Source organism: Balaenoptera musculus, chromosome 8 (genome assembly GCF_009873245.2).
Source record: "Balaenoptera musculus isolate JJ_BM4_2016_0621 chromosome 8, mBalMus1.pri.v3, whole genome shotgun sequence".
NCBI classification, from domain to species: domain Eukaryota; kingdom Metazoa; phylum Chordata; class Mammalia; order Artiodactyla; family Balaenopteridae; genus Balaenoptera; species Balaenoptera musculus.
Window position 1 is genome coordinate 61,949,895 of NC_045792.1, and position 12,671 is coordinate 61,962,565.

General features: G+C 55.8%; 1 protein-coding gene across 3 annotated transcripts in view; it reads right to left on the reverse strand.

Annotated features, from left to right (window-relative positions):
• Positions 1–249: 249 nt before the first annotated feature.
• LMO1 (LIM domain only 1) overlaps positions 250–12,671 on the reverse strand; it is a 40,208-nt gene continuing 27,786 nt past the window's right edge. For 2 of the 3 annotated variants that reach the window (XM_036860955.1, XM_036860954.1), the window contains 3 exons: positions 5,278–5,491; positions 2,592–2,717; positions 258–629 (listed from right to left, as the gene is read on the reverse strand). In XM_036860955.1, the coding sequence (XP_036716850.1) occupies positions 524–629; positions 2,592–2,717; positions 5,278–5,489 (444 nt within the window). In that variant the 5' untranslated portion in view covers positions 5,490–5,491 and the 3' untranslated portion in view covers positions 258–523. Of the gene's footprint in view, positions 630–2,591; positions 2,718–5,277; positions 5,492–12,671 lie in introns of all 3 variants that reach the window. The other variant, XM_036860953.1, reaches the window with a different exon arrangement.

Below are 12,671 nucleotides of genomic sequence, written 5' to 3' on the forward strand. Positions count from 1 at the left end.
GGGAGGGGGAGGACAGCCTAGCTCCCCCTTCTGGCTGAGGGGGTGCTTGGGGTTGTCCCCTCCTCTCCAGCTTGTTCCCGCTAAAGCCCACCTGGAGCCGCCCTGCCGGCAACGGCATACGCTAGAGCCCCGTGTCCTGCTCCAGGGCCCCCTCCCCACCAAGGACCAAGGGGAGGGTCTTGTTTTACTCCCAAGCCAAGGGCAGGGTCCCCAGGTCTGTGTCAGTCATGTGATCAATGCAGAATAACCTCCCCGGAAACATTCATAAGTTTAATCCACGCCAGTAATAAAATCGCATTACATTTCTCATAAAATAAATGTTCCCATTTATATACAGAAGACAGACTGTACAGGCCCAGCCTGGCCCCAGGAGGGGTCACACACAGACGGGCGGCGGTGGAGGAAGGGCCATTCCTCCCATCGAGGACAGAGGAGTTCTAATCGGCAGGAGAGTGGCTGGCCAGCCAGGCGGGTGGGCAGGCGGGCGGACGGACAGACGGGCCGGGAGGCCAGGTGCCGGGCGTTACTGAACCTGGGATTCAAAGGTGCCATTGAGCTGCCCCTCCTCATAGTCCATCTGACACAAGATCATGTTGTTCTTCAGGAAGAATTTGTCTCCCACACAAAATCTGGAAAATCCAAGCAGGAGAGAGAGGCCATGGAGGGGTCCCAGTGGATGGTGGAGGCTCCAGACAGGACCCCACCCGGGCCAGGAAGTGGACATGTGGGAAGTGAGGTCCCGGGGAAGTCTGCTCCTCGAGCTTTCCAGAGGGCACCCCTGAAAGTCCCATGCAAACCCGGTCATTCCAGAGGGGACCCCTGAAAGTCCCATGCAAACCTGGTCAATCCAGAGGGGACCCCTGAAAGTCTCTCGGCCAGGCCCTGCAGCCTGGGGTGTAAGACAGACAGGTAAGCCCGGGGCACAGCCCTTCCACATAGTCAGAGCTCCTGTGGTGGTGGGAGCAGGGGTGGGGTTGGAGGGGAGGTGTAGAAATAATGTACCTCAGTGCCAGAGAGGGAGAAAGAGAGAAGGAACAAAGAAATAGGAAAAGACCAACCGAGGAGAGGGAAGGAGAGAGGCAGAGATGGAGCAGGAGGAAGGGATAAAATGGCTGACTTTTCCAACCCTTTGTTCCCCTCCCCAGCTTAAGGAAATGGCTCAGTGAAGGGCACTCTTCCTCTAAACAGAATCTGTGGGCTTCCGGGAACATCCTTCCAGGAGGAGGTGACCCTGTCCCACCATCTACCCTCTAAGCCAAAGAAGGCCCTGCTTTGCCTCTCTGCCTCTCCCAGTCCTCCTCAAGCACTGGAGGACTCAGCCCTTCCCCCAAAGACGTCCCCAGAGTGTCTGAGGCTGTAGTGGGACCCCAGGGTCACAGGCTCAGTCCCAGCAGATCCCACTTCAACCACCAGGTGGCGCTGCAACTTCACCGAGCCCTCCTGGCAGTAGGTCTGGGCAGAGCCCCAGCCAAACCAGCATTCCCCGCAGGTCCCTCTGGACCTCACCCTCTGGGAACACTTGTATGAGCTCCTTCCTCACCTGGGGGCTCCTGAGAAAAGGGCCTGCCTTCTGGGGCCTGGCCCCCAGCCAGGGTTGAGGGCTCTGGCTCCTTAGGTCCCTAGGGTCTCCCATAGGGCTTGGCGCACAAAGTAGGGGCCAAAAGACCAGAAACAAGGCTGGGCTGGAACCAGAATCACAGAAGTGAGTGACCGTTCCCCAAGGGGATTTCACCCTCCAGGTCTGGGAATCCTTTTTCGCTAGAATGTCCATGCGTGCTCCTGCATGTAGCACACACACAGGGCACAGGACATGCATACAGAACCCTTGTGCACACACATTTAAAACACGCATGCACAGGCATACTCATTTATTATGCACACACAGACACCCACCCTGCCGGCCCCCCCCCCCCGCCCCGTACATGGACATTTAAAAATACATGCATGGGACTCCTCTGGTGGCGCAGTGGTTAAGAATCCACCTGCCAATGCAGGGGACACGGGTTCGAGCCCTGGTCTGGGAAGATCCCACATGCCGCGGAGCAACTAAGCCTGTGTGCCACAACTGAGTCTGCACTCTAGAGCCCGCGAGCCACAACTACTGAGCCCACATGCCACAACTACTGAAGCCCGTGCGCCTAGAGCCAGTACTCTGCAACGAAGAGAAGCCACCACAATGAGAAGACCGCGCACCACAACGAGTAGCCCCTGCTCTCCACAACTAGAGAAAGCCTACGCGCGGCAACGAAGACCCAACGCAGCCAAAAATAAATAAATAAATATATAAAAAAATAAAAAATAAAAATACATGCATGGACACTACACACACTGCACACAGATCATGCATGGCCCCGTCCATTACATTTGCACAGAGCTGTACTCCACAAACATGTACATGCTGTATTGGAGGGCACACATTTGGCTACAGGGCTCAGGTGTACATAAAACACACACGTGAACATACATGCTCACAACATGCACACACAGAACCCGCATTTGCATGCATGTCTCCATGGCACTCCTGGTCTGTGGCAGCAGGTGTCAGCTGGGGTCTGCTGAGTGTGTTGGGTTTGTTACAGGTCAGCACTCACCTCTGGTTGCAAAGCTGGCAGGCGAAGCAGTCGAGGTGATATACATTGTCCCGGGCCCGCATCACCATCTCGAAGGCTGGAATCAGCTTGCTGCAGGCGGCGCAGTTTCCTGTGGTGCCGAAGAGCCTGCAGAGGGAAGGGTGCAGAGGGCTCAGGGGCCTGCTGGGGTGGTGTGGGGGACAGGGGAGTTGCCTCCACCCAGGGCCCCACCTGCCCTCCCCCTGGTTCAGCAGGTGGGCCTGGGCAAGAAGGAAGGAGCACAGATCACAGTGTCTAGATTCTGCTAAGAGGGAAGGCTTCAGAGAAATTGGCACATTCACCCAGGAAGGAGACTCTGGGGACCCAGGTGTTGGCTGACACTGCCCGTCCCCCCGCTTCACTGACAATGTCCCCTCCCAGGCTTCCACTGGGGTCCCTCAAGTACCTGGGGTCACCAGAAGAACACTGGGCTGGGCCCTGAGCAAGGACTCCAGACTCACACAAGCCTGAATTTAGAGACAGTCTGTTGATCATGGGCTGTGTGTCCTCAGGCAAGTTACCGAGTCTCTCTGAGCCTCATTTATTTCAACGGTAAAACGGGGACCATAATACATTCTTCACAGGCTTGTTGTGAAAACTGTAACCTCTCAGTCACAGCTCCTTTAGTAAATGCCTATGTAGCGTTTGCTATGTGCCAGGCACTGTTCTAAGGGCTCTCCAAAGACCAACTCATTTAATCCTGACAACAACCCTATGGGGTGGTCTTTTTCTGCTACCAACTCATGGTGTGACTTGCCTAACTCCCTTCTCTTGAACCTCAGTTTATCCTTCTTTAAAATGGGAAGGCTGGACTAGATGATCTTGTTCAAAGATGCTTCTAAAACAGGACTGATGCCAAAAGGAAGTTCCAAGGCCATCTGGCACAACGCCTCTTTGGGGCAGGCACCCCTCCTCTTAGCTGCCGGTTGCAAAGCTCTAAGGACAGGGAACTCACTCCTTCCCCATGGAGGCCAGTCCTTGGCTGAATGTTCCAGGGGTCTGAGCCAGCCAGGCCTCTGCTCTGCATACTGGCAGAGCAAGCCCCAAGTGAGGCAAGGGGGCTGAGAGGCGGGCGGGAGGCCCTCTAATCCCTGATTTGTCCAGCTCAAGCTCGGGCGCCTGCAGATGAGCTTGGCTCCATTATTCATCAGCCTGAGCTGCCTGTGGCTCAGATTAAGGCAGACAAAGGCCAGGCCAACAGCATCTGCTTGCCAAGAGGGGCCTTTCTGGCCACCAGTCCAATGAGAAGTGACTGCAGAGAGGCAGGCTCTGGACAGCCATTCTCTGGGGCTGAGCAGCTCAAGGAAGCCCCATACCCACGCCCACCCTGGCCCACTGGCCCACCAGGCCCTGAAGTCATTCCTGAGCCTCTGCCAGAGTCCAGGAGAATACCTTCAGGCTCCAGTAGCTGGCAGGGCCCGGGATGCTTGTGGGTGCATCAGCTCTGTAGATGAGCCCATCCTGCACTGTGGTCGTCCCTCTCTAGGTCCTGTGGACTCGTCAGATGGTCTGCCACCTCCCCTCAACCTGGTAGGTTCAGCTCCCGGGTGATGTCCTAAACCTCCAGACTTGGAGACCCCTTCCAGGTTGTCGAGGGGCGAGTCCCCAGAGCATCCTTAACCCCTCCTCCTGGCCTCAGCATCTCTCCTCCAGCCCCAGTCAGGAGCACTGAGTCACACATCCTGGTTTCTAGCACCACTTAAAAAAAAAAAAAAACTCCTGCAAAGGCAGAAGTTAAAAGCGAAGGTGCAGGCAGGTAAATCTTAGGCTCTTCGGGGAAATAGGGGAGCCTCTGCTGATAACCCCACCCTCCCCCCAACATGCCCAGTCCTGAGCAGAGGGAGCCCCAAGAAGCCCTGGCCATGACCTACTAATTAACGCGATGGGCCTTCCTTCCCCGCAAGGCCCTGCCGCCACCCAGCAGCCTGCATGGGAGCCAAATGCAGATGCTGGGTCTCAGCCAAGGCCCCTGCTTTGTGGCCTCCCTCCAGCCTTGCTGATGTCATAGATGGCCTAAGGGAGGGTTAATTGGGGAGGGGGAGCCCCAGGGAATAGGATCCAGGTTGTGGAGGAGGGGGGGTTAGAGCTCGGAGGAATGCGAGGAGGGGAAGCGTTAGTCTTTTCACCATTCGCAGAGGGGTAACCTGAGGTGGGGGAAGAGGTGAAGAACTAGTTCAAACCCAGGTCTTTAAGTTCCAACATCAGCAGCTCTTCTTCTAGGGTCTGGCTACCTACCAGGCTCCCCAGGCGTGGGGGTGTTTAATCCCAGGGCCCACCTGGAAGATAGGGAGCTGGGCCCTGGGGAGACTGAGAAGGAGACCATCAGGCCAGAGGGGCCCAGGGAAGCCAGAGCTTCCCCACCTGCTCCTGGAAGCCCCTCCAGGGCGTCCCTTCCCAGATTTCAGGGACGGGGTGGGTCAAAAGCACCTGACAAAGGCAGGGCCAGAGCCAGACTGGTGCCCTCGGGAAGCTTCTCTTGGGTGCCCAATGGTAACAGACGTGCCCGCCCAGGACCCGTGCTGGGCAGTGAGTCCAAGGGGCAGGGCAGGGGCGGGGATGAGTGCAGGCAGGATGCTGGGGCTAGAGCAGGGCAGGGCGGTGCCAGCCTTGGAGGATGGGGCTTTCTGAGCAGAAGGGCTGGGGTGCAATGGGGTGGGAGGCCGCCCACCTCAGGTAGTCGCGCCGGCACAGGATGAGGTTGGCCTTGGTGTAGAGCGTGGAGCCCACCTCGCCCAGGCGGCAGTCGCAGCAGGCGCACTTGAGGCAGTCCTCGTGCCAGTACTTGTCCAGCGCCTTCAGCAGGTAGCGGTCCTTGATCTTGCGGTTGCAGCCCGCGCAGCCCTTCTGCTTCCCTTTGGGCTGGACAGAGAGCATGGGCATACCTGCGGATGGGCAGACAGTGGACATGGTGGGCCCTGCGGCTCCCACCTCAGGGTACATCCCTCTGCTTCTCTCTGCTGCCCCCTTCCAGGAGCCCTCCCTGTCTCCCCAGCAGCTGCCTCCCCTGGGTCTGGGTCCCGCCCTGTGTGGGCTGCATGGCATAGCCTCCTCCCCTGCCCCGTGAAGGTCCTCCAGAAGCTGCGGGAGCCCCGCGTCTGCTCTGCTGCAGGGCACACAGCTAGTCCTCAGGCCCGCCTCCCTGAGTGGTTCCTCTCCATCCAGCCACTGCCCCTTGTGCCGTGTGATCCACGGTGGGCCTGAGGCCTCCTCATGCAGCCACCATCCATTGGCTCTTTCGGCAGCCCTGAGAATGGAATCTCGGGCTTGGGGTCCACTAGAACTCCCAGATCTTTTTGCCACCTCAAGACTTCCTCACACTGCTGTGTGCTTGACCATTTTAACCTAACACGTCAGCCTACAGCCTCTTGATTGTGGAGGCGTCAAGAAGAAAGTGAGGGCTTCCCTGGTGGCGCAGTGGTTAAGAATCTGCCTGCCAATGCAGGGAACACGGGTTCGTGCCCTGGTCCGGGAAGATCCCACATGCCGCGGAGCAACTGAGCCCGTGCGCCATAACTGCTGAGCATGCACTCTAGAGCCTGTAAGTCACAACTACTGAGCCCGCGAGCCTAGAGCCGGTGCTCCGCAACAAGAGAAGCCCGCAATGAGAAGCCCGCGCACCGCAACGAAGAGTAGCCCCTGCTCGCTGCAACTAGAGAAAGCCTGCGCGCAGCAACGAAGACCCAACACAGCCAAAAATAAATAAATTTTAAAAAATTTAAAAATAAAAAAAAAGAAGACAGTGAGGTGCCCCTGTGATACTCCCAGGGGGCAGCAGGAGCTCTGGAGCTCCTGGTCAGTGCTTGGGGAGGTAGCTGGGCCTGGCCTAGTTGATGCTTTCCTCAGGAATGTTTCTAGCTAGATTCAAACTTCCTACCTGCCCTAGCCTGAGGAAGGGGAGCATCGGTGCCCCAGCATCCTTGCTCATCCTACCAGGGAAAGAATCTTGGAGACACTGGCCCTCTCCCAGGGCCCATATGAGCTTCCCGACATACAAGAAAGTGGTAAGTACAAAAGACAGGAATCGCAGCATGGCCTTGACTGGAGGGAGGGGCAGACCTCCCAGCAGGCAAGCATGTACACTCACGCATACCCTGTGCACACAGGCAGGGTGTGCAGGCGTGGGCATGTGTGTGCACAGAGGCACAGGCTCCCAGCCCCCCGCCCGGAGGCCATAGGGAGGGGCAGTTGAGAAGGAGGTGGGACACATGTTGTCTGGGAACCTGGACATCCACGTGGAGTCCTGAGGCTCGAGAGTGGTGAAGACTAGGCTTGGAGGGAAGTGCGGAGAGTCTCAGAGCCCAGCTGGATGGTGGGGTTGCCTTGCACTTGTCTAAGTCTAAGCGACCCTCACAAGGGCTCAGATGAGTTGAGGGGTCACTGCTGGGGGGAACAGCCCACGCCCTCCTGCCTCCTCGGTTTTCCAGCAAGCCCCTGAAGACTCCCTCCCCCTGGGCCCAAGGTCTCCACAGGACCCCTGCACTCTCCAGGGCTCTGGGTTCAGCTCCCATTCCCTGGCATCCCTCCTCTCCCTCCCTCTCCCTCACTGCCCCCAGCCCGGAGTCAGACCTACTTCCTTTCCCTTCCCTCTTCTGGGTTGTGACCCTTCCTCAGGCTCCAGGAGACAACCAGCTTCCAAAGGACCTCAGTCTCAGAATCCACAGATGTCAGGTGAGAGGGGCCCCCAGAGTTCGTACAGGCAAATGCTCTCATTCTACAAATGGGGAAACTGAGGCCCAGACGGTCCACAGAGCTAGTGTGAGCCACTGATCAAGCTGGCCTCTGGGGTTCTTCCTCCCTCCTGTGCTCTTTCTCAGCCTCGCTGCCTCCTCAGACTTCTCCTGGAGAGGGGGCGGCCCCCCGGCCCCCAGGAGCAGCAGGACAGGTGAGGGCAGGCAGGAGGCGGAACATACTCCCTCCTCCAGTGCCCGCGGGCCCATCTGTTAGCTGGCAAGTTTGCTGCCTAATTTCCTTAATGCAGCTCTAAAGGTTAATTGGTCTGAGAGAGTGATGGGGCTCAGGATGACTGTGTCCTCAGGCCCGCCTGCGTCTCCTCTGACAGGGGCCAGCCCGGTCACAGAGCTCAGAGCAGCCCAGAGAGGCCGCTGGGGAGCAGGCCCACCCGAGAGCTAAGGGGGGCCTGAGAGGCTCCTTCCTCGGCCTGGCCTACAGGGATCAAATAGGGGAGGGGTTCAAAGAGCTGGACATGGAAAGGTCTGGGGGCTCCCAGGGTAAAACTACTGTCCCTGGGGCCTGTGGAAGGAGCACCCAGCCAGCATAGCTGTGCATATACATTCCAGCTTGGAAAACCCCAGACCAAGCCTCTCTCGAGTCCCCCCACGGCTGATTTTCCCCTGGCTCCCCAGGGCTAGCAGCAGGCCTGGCTCCCTTCCCAGCAGCCCTGAGCCCTCCCAGGGCTCTATACTTGTGCTATCACTGGGAGGGGGGTGAGTGGCTGGAACATCATGACTCAGGGGATACATCTGGCCCACTAAGTTATGCCCCCAAATGAAGGGGGATCCCAGCACTAGGAGCGCCTGTCCTGCTCCATCTTCCATCTGGCCTGGCTCCTAGAGAGGCTGAGCCTGCAGGGCTATGGACCACATGGTAGCCGGTCACTCCATCACCAGTGGGACCGAGCACCTAGAGGATGCAGGGAGGATATGGGGAGCAAAGCCACACGCTGCCCCAGGTCCCCCACCTGGCATACAGAGAGTGCCCTGTAAGGCCTGAATACCCTGCTTTAGGGTGCTGGACTCTGCTTCCTGGGCCCCGGAGAACTCTTTAAGAAGCCACATGGCTTCTGCCAGTGTCTGATGTCCACTGAGACATGGAACACCGGGCCCAGCCTGGCTGAGGAGGTCCCAGAGCATCTGGGGACCTTGAGCTTTCTTCTCCTGGGAAGGCTGAGGTCCTGGGAGAAGTCTGACTCACCCCTCCCTTCTTTACCAAGCACCCATACTGTTTGCTCTCACTGGGCTAGCGCAGGAGACTTGAAAACACTCCTGGAAAGGTGAAGGGGCTTTAAGGGGGGCATCTATAGTCTCCTTCTCCCAAATAGAGCAAGATGTTCCCCAGAGGGTCTGGGTTCTCCCTTCCTGTCCTGCCTCCCCAGCTCCCACCCAGCCTGCCTGTCGGCCCTGCAGACACCTCTCCCCTCCCTCCCTCCCCTGCCCGGCTCTGGGAGCTGAGCCTCGGGCCATGCACTTTCCATTAAGGAGATAGCATCCCTTTGCTGAAGTCCATTTGGGACCCATTTTAGTGTTATCTAAAAATCAAATCTACATGGTAATCCTTTTAATGTACTCCTGACTTTAGAAAAAAACAGCTTTGCGCTCCTTCAGGAAAGGTTTTAAAGCATTACCCAGTAATTACTACTCACCCATGAAAACACTGATATTTTACAATGGATGATGTTTGCCCCTGCATGCGCGTGTGGGCTCACGCTCAGACGCACACACGGGACCCAGCAAAATAAATCAATTCACTCAGCCCCGTGTGTTCCCCCAAATCTCGGGGTGTGAGGGGGACGACATCTGCGAGGAGATGGGCCAGACTCCTACCCCGCCTCTACCCTGGGCGGGCTGACGGTGGAAGGAGGCAGCCTCCCAGTCTGACTCATCCGGCTGCCAGACACTTACCCTCAGCTCTTTAATCTGGGGAAAAGCCAGACAGTGCCGGTGACCGGGAGGCACTGCCAGAGGTCATTCAGCTCTTCCCGCATCCCCGAGAGTGGTCTGCCAGGCCAGACCCAAGTCCTCAGCAACTCCTGCCCACCTATCCCAGGACAGCGTGTCCCTCAGATGGGACTTCTCTAAGGTGCCAAGGCCACCGGCTCCCGGTCCCACCCGTGCCTCCAGTTTGGACAGCACACTGAGCCCGGCTGTGGAGCACTCCCTCTGCTCAGAGTGAGCTCCTCTGAGGCAGGTCCTCCTCCCCAGAATGCCCACCCCATCCAGCCCCGTTGTCACTCCAGGTCATGCCCTGTGGCTCCCCTGCTGGAAGCCACTGTGGCCACCACTGGGAACTCTACCTGGCATTCGAGGTCCCCTCCCACATGCCAGCACCTCCTGCCTGGCACTGCTGGCTCTGCTCCCTGTAGAATCCCAGGAATAATATCCCTTTCCATCCTGCAAACGGATCTCATTTGCTTCTGCCCTAGAGCCTTCCCTCCGCCATTGCTCCAGGAAGAAATGCCTTGTCCTGCCTGCCCCACTCTTCCCCAAAGGTCAGAGTCAACAGTGGAGTTGAGGCTAAGAGCACAGACTTTGAACTCAGAGAACCTACTTTCCAATCTGGGAACTGTCCCAAGTAGCTGGAGGGCTTGACACAAACCCCTCTACCTTTCCAACTGTCATCTGTGAAATGGGGCCATACTAGTCTCCTTCCACCAGACTATAGTGAGGGTAGAATAAGGTTCTGCAGAGGAAGCCACAGCACAGGGTCTGGCAGCCAGCTGGGACCAACGAACAGGAACTGGTATATTGTTAACATGCACCCTGGGATGCCTTTCCTGTTCTGACACTTGTTTTTTTGCTCTTTTAACTTTTTATCTTGACATTTCAAACTTCCAGATTTTGTAAGAATAGAAAGAATTCCTGTATAACCTTTACCCTGATTCTCTAAATATGAACATTTTGCCATATTTCCTTTATCCTTCTCTGTTTATCTATCCATCTACCTCCCTCCCTCCCTTCCTATAATTCTTTTCCTGACTCATCTGAGAGTTGGTTTCAGACATGAAGCCCCTATACCCCTAAATACTTTGGTTTGATTTCCTGAGAGCAAGGACATTCTCTCACGTAACTCCAGTACAATGATCAAAACCAGGAAATTATCATTGATCTAATACTATTATCTATCCATTCAGATTTAATCAGTTCCCCCAATATCTTTTATGGCAAAATAAAAGTCTGGATCACACATTTCATTCAGTTGTCAAGTTCAGTCTACTTAAATCTGGAAGAATTCCTAAGCCTTTCTTTGTGTTTCAAGACACTAGCATTTTTGAAGAGTACGGGCCAGTTATTATGGAGTTTCTTTCAATTTGGGTTTATCTGACACCTTTGACTATGTGACCTTAACTCCTCTGTACCTCTTTGTTATAAAATGAATATGAGAATAGCCCTCATAGAGTTTCCGTGAGGAATCCAGGAGCTAATACGTGTGAAGTGCTCAGGACTAACCGAACCTGGCAGTCAAAATTTAGCTCTGATTGGTGTCACCCCATTCAGCACATGGGGAAGGATGACCTTAGTCATAGCTCCATCTCAGGCCGTTACAACAGTGATGGGCACATTTGGAGGAGAATTACCTGATTTGAATGTGCAACCGTGGTTAAAGTCACGCAGGCACTGGTTAGAGCCCAGTCTTACCCAAAGGGTAGTCTAGTGGCCACTGCAAATGTGTGCAGGAGGTCAGCCCCATCTGTCCCACAGGCTACTTCAGGGACCAGTCAGAGGAGAAGGGGGTTGTGGCAGCTCAGGGCAGGTCCCTCTGTGTGCCCTGGGAGGCCTGGGACACAGGCAGGTGTAGGCTTGGGATTTCTCATCATCTCTCCACATGCCTCAGTACTGTTCCAAATCTGTGCCCACACAGCAAAACACAGCTGCCCAGCACAGTGCTGGGGCTTCCTTTTCTCACACTGGGGGACAGGCAGGGAGCCTGGGCTGGACTCTCCTGGGGGCGAAGGGCATTCTGCAGGGAGATATCACTGACTGAACACTGAGCAGTGCTCAGCTCACAACTGCTTTATGAGACGGGTACCATGCAGGCCCCATTGCTGTCTACTGTTGACACGTTTCCCCCCCTGAGCCTGTCCTAGGCTTCGCTGGTGGTGTGGGGCACCTGCCCCTCCTGCAGGCAGATAGAGCAGGGGCTCCATGGATCAGCTGCTGTCCGGCCTCCTGTGTGGAGCCCTGTTCTTGATCCTGGATAAATCACTGTGTCTCTCAAGGCCTGTCTGTCTCCCCACCTGCACAGTGGGAACGATTCTAGCATGTACTTCTAAGGATGTCCTCAGGCGTATGTAGGATAAGACCTTGCATTAAATGCACCTCTTTCATCAAAGAAACCAGCAAATACCCTTCAAGATGAAACCTATTCCCATTTCAACAATGGGAAAACTAAGGCACAAGAAAGGTTGTGACTTGTCATGGGTCACACAGAATGAGGCAGAGCTGGGATTTGAACCCTGGCAGCCTGTCTTCAGGGCCCGAGCGCTGGACTCATCTGCTCTGATGCCAGGCGGGGCGCTGCTTACCTTGAGATGCTAGTAGACCCGGGAGGGAGACATCACAGAGATTAGGAGACACAGAAGGTATGCACATGCAGGTCACACATGCAAACATACACAGCTGCACACATACTTTCACACATACGTGTAATCACACACATGCGTACAAGGTCCACGAGAGGCGGGACTGTGCCTGCGTATTCTCCCCAGAACAGCTTTATTCCAGGCTCCAGCACAGCACTAGCATACGGTAGGTGCTCAGTAAGTTGCATGAAAAGACACACCCCTGCATCCAAAGGACACACGTGCACGGGTGTCACATAAAAATGTACACACATATGCCTGAGCAGTCACATGCACATTTACTGCCTTTTAAAAAACTACACTTCCAAAAAGTGGATCGTAGCTATAAATCAAGCTCTGATTTGAACTAAACCCCTGAATGAGAGGCCTGGTGCTCTGTTTTTAATTCCACTTTCCCCAGGAAACGGAGGAGCACAAGCCCTGAGGTTTCGCCCACATGGACCCATGCAAAGCAGGGGAAATTATCCAGAAGTGATCAGTCCCACAGTCGTCACACCCATGTCAGCTGCTGGAGGGGTAGGGTCTGGGTCCCTGCCACCTGCAAGGTGCTTGTACCCAGTGGGGCCCACACCCGGGTCTGGAACTGCAGAGTAGGATCCCAAACAGAGCCAGCCAGCGGCCCCTCCTCGGCATCAATCCTGTTTAATAAGGAAATTTGAAAGTGTAATCTAATTTTGCAGAATCTCTTTAAATCTCGTTTTCTCAGAAGTAACTTCATTTCGCACGGACACATCCAGCCTCATGCG